The 16214-nt window shown below is 39.3% G+C and overlaps 1 protein-coding gene across 4 annotated transcripts in view; it reads left to right on the top strand.

Annotated features, from left to right (window-relative positions):
* Window positions 1–302: 302 nt before the first annotated feature.
* LOC306846384 (pre-mRNA 3' end processing protein WDR33-like) overlaps window positions 303–16214 on the top strand; it is a 28076-nt gene continuing 12164 nt past the window's right edge. For 2 of the 4 annotated variants that reach the window (XM_079379736.1, XM_079379734.1), the window contains exons 1-17: window positions 314–810; window positions 3381–3603; window positions 3685–3753; window positions 3833–3937; window positions 4065–4160; window positions 4271–4422; window positions 5895–5992; window positions 8114–8240; window positions 8424–8578; window positions 8680–8758; window positions 8889–8999; window positions 9293–9387; window positions 9472–9558; window positions 9641–9780; window positions 14993–15145; window positions 15261–15992; window positions 16104–16167. In XM_079379736.1, the coding sequence (XP_079235862.1) occupies window positions 3400–3603; window positions 3685–3753; window positions 3833–3937; window positions 4065–4160; window positions 4271–4422; window positions 5895–5992; window positions 8114–8240; window positions 8424–8578; window positions 8680–8758; window positions 8889–8999; window positions 9293–9387; window positions 9472–9558; window positions 9641–9780; window positions 14993–15145; window positions 15261–15992; window positions 16104–16167 (2467 nt within the window). In that variant the 5' untranslated portion in view covers window positions 314–810; window positions 3381–3399. Of the gene's footprint in view, window positions 811–3380; window positions 3604–3684; window positions 3754–3832; window positions 3938–4064; window positions 4161–4270; window positions 4423–5894; window positions 5993–8113; window positions 8241–8423; window positions 8579–8679; window positions 8759–8888; window positions 9000–9292; window positions 9388–9471; window positions 9559–9640; window positions 9781–14992; window positions 15146–15260; window positions 15993–16103; window positions 16168–16214 lie in introns of all 4 variants that reach the window. The other 2 variants (XM_079379733.1, XM_079379735.1) reach the window with 2 other exon arrangements.

A 16214-nucleotide genomic window follows, 5' to 3' on the forward strand; every position in this document is an offset into this window, starting at 1 on the left:
AGAAGAATGAGAAATAACCATGGAAACGGACAGCGTATCCTGCCAATATGGCGGCGCTTTCCCGAAATGCAACGCGGAGTGAAAAGATTGTGACGTAACTCATTCTCTATAGTAAGTGGAAATGCTGGGTTAACTAACCCAAATAATCAAACAAATAAATAAATAAGCAATATTAAATAGAAGTAATGATATGACTACTTATAAATAATGCGTAGTATGTAACGACATTTGTTCTCCCCCGCATTTGACTGACAGGTAAATAAACATGCAGTGAGTGACGCGGTTCTCCCGCCGATGCGTCTGACGTCATGACGTCGTTTCGGAGTTCAAAGCATCGAGAAGAGCGGAAGCCTCGAGATGGAGGCAGGGGGTTAATTAAACGCGAAAAATAGCGAATTAACGCGCACTCTGGAGACAGTTGACAGTTCATTTTGAGAAAGACATTACAATAGTCTCCACAAGGAAGAGTCGTGTGTTAAATTTAGATTAATAGACTCAGTCAGCACTGGATATTTTGGGTGAGTTTCTCAAGTATTGACCGGGCGCCATTTAAACACGCTGTGCGGGAGACGGGAAAGAAATACCCACACTTACAGCCAGCACACAGCTATCTGCTTCTCGGACAGATTCTGCACTCAAATAAACACACTTATTTTAAGGAGGTTCTGTTCTCATTCTGGTAGACAGTGAAATGTGGCCTGTTTGTGAGGGCCTGTGGTAGCATCAGGTATTGTGTTAGCCGGCTAAAGGCTAACTTAACAGACCTCGAACTGAAGAGACACATTGTCGACCTCGAACAAGAAACTACAGGTATACATTACGCATTAGCCGCCAATTCAAGTTTTGTTTTAGCGTCTACATTTAAGAGATAAATGTCTTTAATAATTGACTCGTGTGTTTTAGTAAGTTTGAGCTCTGCGTTATTACGCGAGTGCGGTGTGTAACACGCCACCTAAAAACAGACATTAAACAATTCCCATAAATGTTTTTCTAGCATTCACAAACCCCTCAATGTTACCCAAATAACATTATGTCGAACATTTCCAGGCCAGACGTATTGTACTTGCGAAAATGCACAATTGCACAGGATGTACGATATGTTTTCCATTAACAGCTCTTAAATTCAGTCCTTTTTCAGAAATGCAGCAGCAAAGACTTAACTCTCAAAATATTTATATACTGCATTTATGACGAATACACGTTTAGTCAAACTGATAATAAAATATGTTCTCCCTTTTCATCTTAAGTACATGTTTTTTAAATCATTAACCTTAGTGTTAATGGAGGGGCTGAATACTTGTGTACAGAAGAGCTGGGTACTGTTTGAATTTGCGCGTTTTTTTGTTTTGTTTTTTTACTATTTTCTCTCCCTCCTCACAAATTAATTATTTGCATAAACTTTAAGGGGATTAGAGTACACTAGGACAGTGCTTCCCAATTGGTTTTGGTTCTGGTCCCAAATTTTACATTGAACCTGGCATCATTTACACCAATAAATGTAGGCTAAATTTAAGGAGCAAATCAGATAAAAATGCCTCTTAATCTATTGACTTCATTACCACGTTTTACAGTGCAAGTAACAAAGTTGGTTATTGTATTTTAAGAGAAAATTGCTCTGAAAGTATACAGATCTCATTTTTATTTACTTGCGACCCACCAGTTGAGAATCACTGCTCCAGAAGTTTTTTTTTCTTCCTGAAGGGACGACAGTTATTCTGTCTGTGGTGCAATGTTGTTGCTCTGAGATGTCCGATACACATACCCACAAAAAATACATGTGTGTGTGTGTATGCGTGTATAAACACTTGAGTACATGAATGCATTTTCCTAGGCATTAGCAGCATCATTCACTCTTATAACACACTAGTTTGAACAGTTTAGTACACATATCTTACTTTGTATTTGACCCAAGTAAACTCTAATGGTGTTCAAGTAGGATACGTGAGTTGTATTTGTATTGAGAGAAGTAATCCATGGAGATCTCCCTTCTTATTTTATGAGTGAGCTAACAAGAAACTGACACGATTTTGTTTTTTGTTGTTGTTTTTTTAAGGAAAACAATGTTACAGAGTGCAATGTATATCTGCTCTTTAGGAGTTAAATTTCAATAATTGTTCGCCAACATTTGTATACTAATTATTACACTGTATTTATTGCATACTAATTACAAGTTAACACATTTACTTAAAATCACAGGGAAATGTATCATGCCTGGTTCTATTGCGATAACTAAATATAACTAGTGATTTTGAATTTAGTCTTTTACAATTAAATGTCCTATACATGATATTGAGCCTGTTTGGTGTGCTTAGTACCATAAAAACAATGAATTGAATCAGTCACTGATGTAATTCCTTTTTTTTTTATGTGTGCACTGTGGGTTATTTAATTTTTTTGGAAAAGCAGTGGAGCTGGCACTCCACCATTTGACCATTTTGATCATAATGGTTTTAATTGGAGGATGTCTTTTAGTGAATGCATATTTTTAATATTTGAAAATGTCAACTGATGATTTGTTTTGTTTGTTTTGAATAAGTTATACTAGGTAAATTTATTATGCTGTCAATGCTTCAAACTACATATGCCTAAATTAGAACCAAAGTTGTTTTAGATGCTACTCTATTTCACTAATTTTGAAGGTTTACTGTGAAAAGCATTATGCATTTAAAGGTATTTTACGCTGTGGTTCCAGATGCTCAACATCAATAAAAATGTATGTAATTTCTCTGACACGTTAAATTATCCTGTCCATTAATCTGGAAAAAGCTTTTAATTTCAGCTTGGGTTTGCTTTGATATTGCTTGCACCATGCCGCAGCTTGCATTTGGAGCACCTTTTTATGGAAACCAATGTAAAATTGTGATAATTTCTTTAATGATTACAAAGAATTTTACCCTTTGTGGTCTGTCATCCATTGTCACTTGTTTACTGTTTATTCCTCCTAAACACACTTTTCACATCCCAAAGAACTGTTTTGATTAATTACAATGTACAATTTGATGCTTAAGTTATGCTCAGGTTCACTTATGTAATGTAGTCAGTTTCTTGCACAGTACAATTAGAGGTGTTTCTTATTTACCAATCGATGGTCTACTTTTTTTTTTTTTTATAAATTTGTTGCTGCAAGCTAGTTTTGGATTCTGAGAACAAACGTATTAACCACAAAAGTTACAAGTTAAGTGTGCCAATATTTCAAACCACTTAAGAGTGTTGTTTTAATACTTCAGGTGGTTTGAAATATTGGTGACTACATTAATTTGTTAATGTCTTTTCTGTTTTTGTGTCTTCTCTTTTTTTCTTGACCTCCGCAATTGGTGGTTTTGTGTTCATTTAAAGTGAGCCAGTGTAATAAGCCCTAAATTTCTTTCTCACATCCTCAGGTGTTACAAAACCGTCACTATGGCAACAGATATTGGCTCACCTCCCCGGTTCTTCCATATGCCTCGGTTCCAGCACCAGGCACCTCGTCAGCTGTTCTACAAGAGGCCGGACTTTGCCCAGCAGCAGGCTATGCAGCAGCTCACTTTCGATGGCAAGCGCATGAGGAAAGCTGTGAACCGCAAGACCATTGATTACAATCCATCTGTCATCAGACATCTTGAGGTATAAGCCTTACAAAATGTAACAGAGTGTGGCAGTGTAACATCTGGCAAATGTAACATCTGCCAAATTACTCCATTTCAGAATCGATTGTGGCAACGCGATCATCGAGATTTCCGTGCTATTCAACCAGATGCAGGCTGCTACAATGATGTATGTTTTACTACTACTACTTTGCTCAGTTCTCATGTTTATTCTTCAAGTTCATATATTTCTCATACTTTTTTTGCAGCTCGTTCCTCCCGTTGGTATGCTTAATAACCCTATGAATGCTGTTACAACAAAGTTTGTCAGAACCTCCACCAACAAAGTCAAATGCCCTGTGTTTGTTGTGCGGGTAAGTGTAAATATTTAGATTTTATGCTTTCTGTGTTGAAATGCGTCATTTTGCTATATAACCCATATGCAGGCTACTCCTTTGGTTGTTCTAAACCTTTTCTTACCTTTTTCTTGCCGCCTTATAGTGGACTCCTGAAGGCAGGCGACTTGTAACTGGTGCCTCCAGTGGGGAGTTTACTTTATGGAATGGGCTCACATTTAACTTCGAGACAATTCTTCAGGTAACCAGAGACCATATTTTAGATTTGTGGCACACCACCCTTACCTCACAACCTCAGAAGCTTGCTAAAAGGTCCTTATCTAATTATTCCTTTTTCTTTTTCTCTCGTAGGCTCATGATAGCCCTGTCAGGGCAATGACCTGGTCTCACAATGACATGTGGATGTTGACTGCCGACCATGGAGGTTACGTGAAGTACTGGCAGTCCAACATGAATAACGTCAAGATGTTCCAGGCTCACAAGGAGGCGATTAGAGAGGCCAGGTCTATACACAATCTACCATTTTCTGTAGTTAACCCAAGCCTGTTACTGCCACTGCAGGGGCAGTGCTCTGCCTGTAGGGGGCTTTCCTCAGTGCTGTCAGTTTTGATATACTCTTCCCTGTGCTGCTCAATGTTTATGTCCTTTATTATTAACACGTGTGTTGTTGTTGCAACACTGCATTTATTTGTCACCTGTGGCTTTTGAGTTATGTATTCTCATCTTTTATATACATAACCTCTATGTACAGAAAAGGTGTATTTTTCACACTTTTAAATAAAGTATTCCCAATTATTTATATTCTAAGGTGATGACATACAGTCTAGAATAAAAGGGGTGGGGGGGTGACCGTTAAAAAGACCCTCATGGACTAAAGTGTTTGTTGGAAGGGTTTCTTGGAGCCTCCATAGTGGAGATTTTTGCACTGGTCTATTTAAAGGAAACACACACGACTCTTTAAGTTTCAGTTCACAATGGTTTACCAGTGAGACAGGAGCTGTGCTGCCCCTACTGGTCATCAGAGTCTTTGTCACGCTTTCAGTCAGTCCCTAATAAAAATTCTGCCTCTAAATAAAGATTTATAAGAATAAATAACTCCGATATTTACTTTTATACAACTCTACGGGTATAAATGCACATGGAAACATTTTCATCCACATTGAAATCCAGGTTTATAATTCATTGCCAGTCCCTTTTATTTTGTTAACTCTGACACAAAACGGAGTATGTAATGTCCTTTCTAATGCAATTTCTTCTACAATATTTTTAAAAAACAAAAATGAAGCCACAAATTTAAAGCCTGAGGTATTAGATCATCAAAATGGCTCATGGGTTGAAGAAAAAAAAAACAGACTGAAGAGAGACTTTCACTCACTTCAGTGGTTTATTTCTGCTTTTTCCTAGGCTTTAAAAAAATTTAGTGCATAGTAAGAATATCTGAGCACTGTTGGTAATGTTTGTACTTTATGGTGTTTGGTGGATTCTTAAGTCTACCATATTTGTGTGTAGAAATGGCAAAATAATGGTGTGTTTGGAGGTCAAAAGAGTAAGTCGGTGAACTGAGGCAGGCTCAGTTTTGCCAAATGCTTGAACCAGCTTGTGTGCCCTCTGGAAGGAAGAGCAGTCTGTGTAGGGATGATTGTATTTGAAACATACCTGATTATATTTATTTACCGAACTAAAGTAATTACCTTTCATGTGATCATTCTATTTTCTGATGTTGTACAGCATTGATCAGAATACAGAGAAATGTGCAGTCAGTGTTACATGTGTATTTAATTTTAGCTTGTGGTATTAGAGATGCATTTAAGCAAGTTATGATAGGATTGTTCAGTAGAATGAGTTGTCTGCTAAGGAGAGGAATGGTTCCTTGTCAAATCCACTCAAAGGGCCCCCGCAGGGTGTAAGGTGTCCACCCTACAGAGAACTGCTATGTTATCCTTCATTGTTGATTCTCTCCCTGCTGTGTCTTCAGTTTCTCTCCTACGGATAATAAATTTGCCACTTGCTCTGATGATGGAACTGTACGCATCTGGGACTTTCTCCGCTGTCATGAGGAAAGAATTCTGAGAGGTATGTTATATAAAATGTGGAGATATTCACAAACGCTTTCCTTTAAACATAAAATGACTCGGTCATCTGGGTTCACAAGCAGTCTTCACGTTACCTTTCACACACATCGGTTAACTTTTGTTTTTTGCTTTTTTTGGTCATTTACATGGGTCTGCAATTTGTTTAAATATTCATTAGACTTTGCGTTTGAGATTGTAACTAATATTTGACTGATCAAGCACTGAACCTGGTTAAATCCTTTTATAATATCTAATAATGATGAAGACCGCTCCCTGTATGTTGACAGTGTTTTGTACCTTTTTTTGTTAAAGGAATGCATGTTATTTCTGTTGAATTTTAAAATATATATTAAAAACCCATCCTAAATATTTCTGCACACTATTTGGTGGTTGCGACTAACTCCCTGTTTTGTGTATTATAGTATTATATTTACTAAACATGCCAGAGTTAATATTGTAGGGCACTATTGCTGTATTACTACAGCCAAGCAATCTGAAAAAATTATTTTGCAGTAGAAAAGTTTAGTTTTCTCAAATAAAATCATTTTTTCTTCAGTCTTTCTTTCAAATAGATTATCAAATCTAGCGATGAACAGCTGTCTAAAAATTACTACCCACTTCTGTTGACTTTGTTTAAAAAGTTCCTTTTGCCATAATTTAAAATATTTTCGTTTATTGCAATTCAATGAAGATGATTGTTTTTTTCAATATCAACATGTATAAATGTATAACGTATAACCTGTACCATTTAAAAAAAAAAAATTACCTTAAATGCACAGACATCACATGATGATAAACTTATTTCAAACTGTTTAAATACAATACCTCAAAACTCTTTGTTTGTGTATGTGTGCACGAGAGAGCAAGTAATGCAAAGAATTTATGTGATAGACTGAATATTGAAGTGTTCTGGTAAAATAAAGATTAAAAAAACCTTGTGCATAATACATGTGCCTGTTAAGCCAATGAAAAAAACACCCTGAATTCCAAATATTTAGTAAAGTAAAGGGAGGGGAGGGGTTGCATTTCAAACTCAATTAAGGAAGGCACAATATTGTTGTTTTGACAGTTAAAAGTGTTCAAACTTGGGACTATAATCAAAGAGAAACAACATTGTGTAAAAAGGTGAAAAGCATAGGTTTACACATTGTAAGACCTTTCACATTAAATGAAATGTTTCTGCACTTGTTAGTGTCCGAATGCTGCATGTCTTTGAGCTATGGGACTGTCCCATTTGCAGTGATCTGGACTTGTATCAACAATAGAAATGTTTTTCACTCTAAATAACTAAGTGCAGACTTTACTCCTTTTCCTCATGTTTTTGCAAATGCACAAGTATCTCAATCAAGTAAAAACACAGCTATTAAGAATTAATGCAGCTTTACCCAGACATTAAGAATAAGTCTCATGCTCACTTAATTGTTTTTGTGACATTAGTTGCACAACATGCCATTTAAAATATTGCTGCCTTTATTCGCTAGTCAAAGTGTGCCACTTCTCAATATGATTTTATATATATATATATATGATTTTACTGATTCAGTGTCATGAAGGGGAAGTCGTGGCCTAATGGTTAGAGAGTTGGACTCAGGATCCAAAGGTTGCGGGTTCGAGTCTCCGGCCGGCAGGAATTGTAGGTGGGGAGAGTGAATGTCCAGCGCTCTCTCCACCCTCAATACCACGACTGAGGTGCCCTTGAGCAAGGCTCCGAAGCCCCAACTGCTCCCCGGACGCTGCAGCATAAAATGGCTGCCCACTGCTCCGGGTGTATGTTCACGGTGTGTGTGTGTTCACTGCTATGTGTGTGCACGTTGGATGGGTTAAATGCAGAGCACGAATTCCGAGTATGGGTCACCATACTTGGCTGAATGTCACTTCACTTCATGTGACTCAATACAACATGGAGTTTAATCCAATATATATATTTATTTTTTTTTGCTCTGGCTGTTGCTGAGCTTGTCTTTCTCATTATAGAATTGTAACAAAATATAGCATACCTATGATCTATATGTAATGCTAAATTTATGATCAAAGGTAAAAAACGTGTTACTCTAACAATGCTGATCTGAAATAGGAAAGAAAAATGTGTGCAAATACATGTTTCTTTTTTATGTGTTTCCAGGTCATGGAGCAGATGTGAAGTGTGTCGATTGGCATCCCACAAAGGGCTTGGTGGTGTCCGGCAGCAAAGACAGCCAGCAACCTATCAAATTTTGGGACCCAAAGACTGGACAAAGTTTGGCAACACTGTAAGTTAGCAGAAGACTGTAAAACACAAAAATATTGTAATCTTTGTTGCCCATGCCCGAATGGTTTGTTAACAGATGAGGTAAGCCTTTTGACAATAAAAATTGGTTTGAGTTTGAGTACTTAAGAAAGAGATATTAAGAAGGGCTATTAATTTAGTGTCTTGTATTGTGTTTTCTCCTTAGACATGCACATAAAAACACAGTCATGGAGGTGAAGTGGAACCTTAATGGCAACTGGCTGTTGACGGCATCACGTGACCATTTATGTAAACTGTTTGACATTCGCAACCTCAAAGAGGAACTGCAGGTTTTTAGAGGACATAAGAAAGAAGCCACAGGTATAATTCTAATGAGAATGTGTATTAATCTCCTGCAGGTGAAGCAGTGTGTTGTGTACTTATACGTTGTATGCATATACATTTTCTCTTTTTGGTTGCAGCTGTAGCTTGGCACCCCGTTCATGAAGGCTTGTTTGCCAGTGGAGGCTCTGATGGATCACTGCTATTTTGGCATGCAGGGTAAGCACCTTTCAGATCCTTTCTGTACTGTTTAACCATATACGGTAGCATTAGTCAAAACGTAATACTGGAGTCATTTCAAATTGTGTGTTATTATTTGACTGCTGAAGTTGTTGAAATATTTTGCAAGTGTGGAGAAAGAGGTGGGAGGAATGGAGATGGCTCATGAAGGAATGATCTGGAGTTTAGCCTGGCATCCACTGGGCCACATCTTGTGTTCTGGGTCTAATGACCATACCAGGTAAGTGTGTGTCAAAAAACATGCATGTGTCTATTAGGGTTGTTACATTTACCAAAATCTCAGTAGTTAATACCAATACAAGTGAAATTTTACAATTCTCTATACCAGTTTTTTTTTTTACCACAGCAAAAAAAATATGCTACTGAACACACTCCTTTATTTATAGCTAAATTTAATACACAAATTAAATACATGTTATGTAAATGATCAAAACAAATAAATTAATGATTATGAACCTAAAATGCTCTAGTTTGCATAGACTCTAGCTCATTGCTCTGTGATCACTTCCTCAGCAAATTTTGGACAAGGAATCGGCCTGGGGACAAGATGCGGGACAGATACAATCTGAACTTGTTGCCTGGAATGTCAGAAGATGGAATGGAGTATGGTTAGTATTCCTTGACCTCATGCAATGTAAAAACCCTATAGAGGATTTACATAATTTATAATGCTTTATTTTGTGTAATTCTAGATGACATGGAGACCAATAGTGTTGCAGCCATTCCTGGCATGGGGATCCCAGAACAACTGAAGGCTGCCATGGAACAAGAACAAACTGGTTAAGACACTAATACATGGACAGTCAATATTTATTGAAGTTCAGTTGGTTGGTTATATATAATTGGTTTTCATGTGCTCAGGCAAAGAGATGGTGGCAGAGCCTGAGATGAGCATTCCAGGGCTGGACTGGGGAATGGAAGAGGTCATGCTGAAGGACCAAAAAAAGCCCCCAACTAAAAAGGTTCCTTACGCAAAGCCAATTCCAGCTCAGTTTCAACAGGTCAGTATGATCATCTAATACATATGTTTTGGTAGCACTGTCAATTCTATTTTATACCCCTTCTCCTACAACTGTGCCTACCCTTTCACCTTGTCCCTTAAAACACATTGTTGAGTTGTAGGGCTGAAAATATTCCCCTAAGAAAGGGACACCACTACTATACCGTTATGTGAAGTGAAGTGAAGTGAAGTTACATTCAGCCAAGTATGGTGACCCATACTTGGAATTCGTGCTCTGCATTTAACCCATCCAACGTGCACACACACAGCAGTGAACACACACACACCGTGAACACACACCCGGAGTAGGGGGCAGCCATTTATGCTGCGGCGCCCGGGGAGCAGTTGGGGGTTCGGTGCCTTGCTCAAGGGCACCTCAGTCGTGGTATCGAGGGTGGAGAGAGCGCTGGACATTCACTCCCCCCACCTACAATCCCTGCCGGCCCGAGACTCGAACCCACAACCTTTGGATTACGAGTCCGACTCTCTAACCATTAGGCCACGACTTCCCCAAGTATTATTATGCGTAGTCTTTCTCCTACAATAAACACACCTATACTGGAGTGCTGGTGTGCATTATGGTGCGTTCACACCAGACGCGAATGACGCGTTAAGCGCGAGTGATTTACATCTTAAGTCAATGCAAAGATGCGAATAGACATCCTGCGGCACGATTCGTGCGAATGACGCAGCGCGAATTGAGCGTTTTGGCCGTTTCACGCGCAAATCGTGCAAGTTGAAAAATCTGAACTTTGTCGGATATTCGCGCCGCGTTAACCAATCAGGAGCTTGCTCTAGTAGTGACGTGATTACGAGCGGAGGCAGAAATCCGAAACAACAATAGAGAAAATCATCGTCGCTTTATGTGGATACCCGGAGCTGTACGATAGACCAAAGATTACCTGTTAGATTTACCCAAAACGAATTATATCTTTTGTTTATCCACTACAGAGACATCAGAGCCAGCGGCAAATGTCAGAAGGACTGGTGTGAACGCACTGTTAGAGCCTTACCATTCTATATTAATGCTCTGTTTGCTGACACACACATATCGGAGATTGCGCAGCTCTCACATCCAGTAGCAAAGGAACTTATCAACGCTGCCCCACGACTTTTATTAATAAAAGTTTAAATACTGAATTGCTACATTATATTTTCCAGCAACGAGAGGACAAAATCGCTGTTTTTGAAGTAAACTCACTCATTGTAAAGGGAGACGTACACGCAACTTTCATCTCTCTCTCTCTCTCTCTCTCTCTCTCTCTCTCTCTCTCTCTAATTGGCAATATTTGAGAAAAAACTTCAGCAAATTCTAATTATTGGGGGGACTAACCCCTCACAATGTCTGTGGTGGTTATCATCCTGATCAGAAATATGTTGTGGCACTATCATGCGGTCTGTAATATGACATTAGCAAACTTTAGCGTTTTTTTGCAAACGTTTCTTTGAATAATATGATCGTAAATATGAACACATGATTGAATGTAACATAAAACAAATGATTACTTTTCATTAAAGTCTTTATTTATCTTGCCTGGAATGTAGCCGGTTTATGCTGAAATAATTCATACCCCTTTGTTTGAAGTGTGGTCGCGAAAAATCTTTGTTTGAAGGGCTATTTGATCCCTCCCCCATACCCCTCCAACCAAAAGAGAATTGAGACACCCCTCCGTTTCGTGCGTTCACGTGAAGGGGTAGGGGTGTCTGGGAAGGAGAAGGGGTAGAAATGGGATTGGGCCTAATACTTGTGTGAAACAAGTGGACTTTTTAAAGGGGCGAGTGAAAGAATTTTACTTGCCTGACCGGACAACTAATCGGATTAAAATAAAACTCTTGTCAAGAATGATTTTGACTTTATTGCATTCGGTGTAAACGGCAATTGATAATGGATAATCAACAGTAACAAGGTCGCACCAGTTGAAGTTCATACAGCCTGTCTGTATTTGAAAATCTCATGGAGAAATCAAAACAAATGAATGCAACAACACAGAAGAAACATACTGCTGTAAAAATCCAACTTAGTTTTTATATTTACAACATATAGCCTATTTAAGCAACGTGACATGACCAAGAAAGTGAAGTTTTTCCTGAAAATCACGATGGCAAATTTGACATTGTAAATGTTGACTCTTTTTGCTTGATTTTAATGAAAATGGTTCCAAAGATCACAGCAGAACAGTCGCTCATCTCTGAGCAACACAGTGGTGTTTCGTTACTGAATGATTTGGCGTTTCTGAATTAGTCATTTCAGTCAATGATTATGATTCAGTGACACAGATTCTTGAATGAATCAGCCATCTGAATGAATTGTCACTTGCTGCCACCTACTGGCGGTTTACTTTCATATTTAAAAGGAGCTTATCTTTGCATTTTTTTCCAACATTTTATATTTGTGTGTGTACACACATATCAGTCCCTCCAGGATTTTGCGATTCTGCTATCGCTGAATTTATCGCAAACTCCGCCGTTTTCGCAAGAGCTCGCAAATTTCCGTTATTGCCGCAGATTTTGGGCGCATTGTCAAAGAAAGGTTGTTTCGCAGTTCAAAAAATGGATTGAACAGCCTTGCGTTCTCATCATGCCCGATTTACAAGAGCTACATTGGACAACGAACCGTAAGCGGAATGAATTCGCACTACTCATTTGGGCTATGTGGCGCAGACAGTTTATCTGCTCGGACCGGAGCAGCAGCGGGCTGCTCTTAATCACGGGACACCGTTATACACAGCGCTGGGAGATGCAGTGAAGAAAGTAGTCGAATTCACCACAGAATCAATAACAACTTTGTCAAATCTTGGGAGTAGCATTCAAATTCGGTGCAGAATTCTGATAAAGTTACGGATATCAGAACAAACGCCACTGATGTGGAAACCAGGAAAAACACAAATCTCCAAATATATATATATATCATATATTATATTATAATGACATATTATATATCAAATGTCAAACGAATAATCGCATCCAAAATAAAAGTTTGTTTACATAATATATGTGTGTACTTTGTATATTTGTGCTTGTACATATTTTCAAAATATATACTGTATGTGTGTATATTTATACATGTATTTACATGTGTATATTTATATTCATATAATTTATATTATATATAATTATATTTAGTATATAAACGACATATTTGTCTGAAATATATACATGCATGTGTGTGTTTATATATACATAAAGTGTGTACTGTGTATATTTATTATGCACAACTTTTATTTTGGATGTGATTAATCGTTTGGTTAACCGAAACCCAGTTAGTATCTGGTGTGACCACCATTTGCCTCGCGCAGTGCAACACATCTCCTTCGCATAGAGTTGATCAGGTTGTTGATTGTGGCCTGTGGAATGTTGGTCCACTCCTCTTCAATGGCTGTGCGAAGTTGCTGGATATTGGCAGGAACTGGAACACGCTGTCGTATACACCGATCCAGAGCATCCCAAACATGCTCAATGGGTGACATGTCCGGTGAGTATGCTGGCCATGCAAAAACTGGGATGTTTTCAGCTTCCAGGAATTGTGTACAGATCCTTGCAACATGGGGCCATGCATTATCATGCTGCAACATGAGGTGATGGTCGTGGATGAATGGCACATCAATGGGCCTCAGGATCTCGTCACGGTATCTCTGCATTCAAAATGCTATCAATAAAATGCACCTGTGATCGTTGTCCATAACATACGCCTGCCCATACCATAACCCCACCGCCACCATGGGCCACTCTATCTACAACCTTGACATCAGCAAACCGCTCATCCTCACGACGCTATACATGCTGTCTGCCATCTGCCCTGTACAGTGAAAACCAGGATTCATCCATGAAGAGAACACCTCTCCAAAGTGCCGGACGCCATCGAATGTGAGCATTTGCCCACTCAAGTAATTTACGATGACGAACTGCAGTCAGGTCGAGACCCCGATGAAGACGACTAGCATGCAGATGAGCTGCCCTGAGACGGTTTCTGACAGTTTGTGCAGAAATTCTTTGGTTATGCAAACCAATTGTTGCAGCAGCTGTCCGGGTGGCTGGTGTCAGACGATCTTGGAGGTGAAGATGCTGGATGTGGAGGTCCTGGGCTGGTGTGGTTATACGTGGTCTGCGATTTTGAGACCGGTTGGATGTACTGCCAAATTCTCTGAAACGCCTTTGGAGACGGCTTATGGTAGAGAAATGAACATTCAATTCATAGGCAACAGCTCTGGTGGACATTCCTGCAGTCAGCATGCCAATTGCACGCTCCCTCAAAACTTGCGGCATCTGTGGTATTGTGCTGTGATAAAACTGCACATTTTAGAGTGGCCTTTTATTGTGGCCAGCCTAAGGCACACCTGTGCAATAATCATGCTGTCTAATCAGCATCTTGATATGCCACACCTGTGAGGTGGATGGATTATCTCAGCAAAGGAGAAGTGCTCACTAACACAGATTTAGACAGATTTGTGAAGAATATTTGAGAGAGAGAGGCCTTTTTTTGTGTACATAGAAAAAGTCTTAGATCTTTGAGTTCAGCTCATGAAAAATGGGGGCAAGAAAAAGTGTTGCGTTTATAATTTTGGTCAGTGTGTGTGTATATATATATATATATATATATATATATATATATATATATATATATATATATATATATATATATATATATATATATATATATATATATATATATATATATATATATATAAGTGCTGTCAAACGTATACATATACATAATTTGTTATATAACTGATTTAAAATGGCAAGCTCATATCATTATTTTTTTCTGTTATAATTTTGCAATGTAAATGCATCTAAATGCTACCTCAGCTGCTTCTGTTTCTTCTGCAGTGGAAATATAATTTTTGCTATTGGTAACAGCCCTGTCTTATTATATTAAGTGAAATTATTAATAAAATTTAAAAATTGGAGATGAAATGTGACGCATGCATTTAATAGATTTAGGGAAAATGGTTTAAATATGCAAAAACGTTACCTGGAAATCAATTTAAAGAAATTGCAGTATGCAGTATCTTTAGTCATATACAACATAATTTCCCAACAACAAAATTGTGGCCAGTGAAAATGCTGAGTGGCTAGTAAATTTGGAAAACCATTAGCCACAGTGGCTGGTGAGGAAAAAGGTAATGCCAAGCCCTGACTGCCAGACAGGTTTTGGTCTTATAAGTTATGATTTGGCTAGATGTGTGTTTCTCACTTTTTGATTTACTCATCAGGCCTGGGCAGAGAATAAGGTTCCAGCTATGCCTCCTGGAGAGGTTCCAAAGGAAAGGAAGGATGAGAAGACTGTAGATGGCAAAAAGAAGACCCAAGCAGAGATTGAGCAGGAAATGGCTGCCCTGCAGTATACAAATCCAATGTTGCTCGAGGTCTGCAAATATGATGACATAACATTTTAGCATTGTGCTGTAAAACTGTGAATAACACTGTTTTATGTATATACACTGCTTAATTTATTAATAAAGAATTTGTTTTTGTCCATAGCAACTGAAGATTGAGCGAATGGCACAGTTACAAGAGCAGGGAATGCCTGCTGGACAGTCAGGGCCAATGCCACCCTTTCCAGGGCAGGGTGGTCCGATGCCCCCTCCAACACAAGGCTTCCCTCAGTCTATGCCTCCACAACAAATGCCACACAACATGCCTCCAATGGGACCAGGTGGAATGCCTGGTCCTTTCATACCTCCAGGCCAAATGGGTCCACCAGTACCTCCCATGCACCAGGGTCCCCCTCCACAGGGCATGATGGGTCCAGACATGCATGGACCTCCACGTCATCCAGGCGCTCACAGGAACATGGGTCCCCAGGGTCCTCCTGGCATGCCGCCTGGCCCCAGAGGCATGCAAGGACCTCACCCAACAGGAATGCCCCCAGGTTCTGGTGGACCTCCAGCTGGTATGATGGGACCGCCACCACGAGGACAAGGGCCACCGCAGGGAGGTATGATGCATCAGGACATGAGGGGGCCTGTGCCTCATGGAAACATGATGGGTCCTCAGGGACCCATGCCAGGGAGTATGATGGGACCTCCACCCAGGACGCATGGTAATATGCAGGGCATGGGAAATATGCATGGAATGGGGCCTCCTCCAGGGGGTATGCATGGACCACCAAACAACATGCAAGGGCCACCAGGAAACATACAGGGCCCTCCACCATATATGCAAGGCAAACCACCACACATGGGTGAAGGAAACCGTGGACAGTTCAACCAGGTGAAGAAACAGTTGGGATAAACACTTCCATGAATGTTTAGTAAAAAAAAGATGTAATTGAATAAAAGTCAGAGTATATTCTATTGCTGAAATGTTATGCATGTCTTTCAGGGACAGAATCCTGGGCCTCAGTCAATGATGCATGGAATAGGACAGCAGGGTCCTAACGGAAAAGGTAATACTCAGTGTACAACTCTTGTGGGAAGAAAAGTTATTCATATG

This window comes from Barbus barbus (genome assembly GCF_936440315.1).
Source record: "Barbus barbus genome assembly, chromosome: 26".
In the NCBI taxonomy this organism is placed as follows: domain Eukaryota; kingdom Metazoa; phylum Chordata; class Actinopteri; order Cypriniformes; family Cyprinidae; genus Barbus; species Barbus barbus.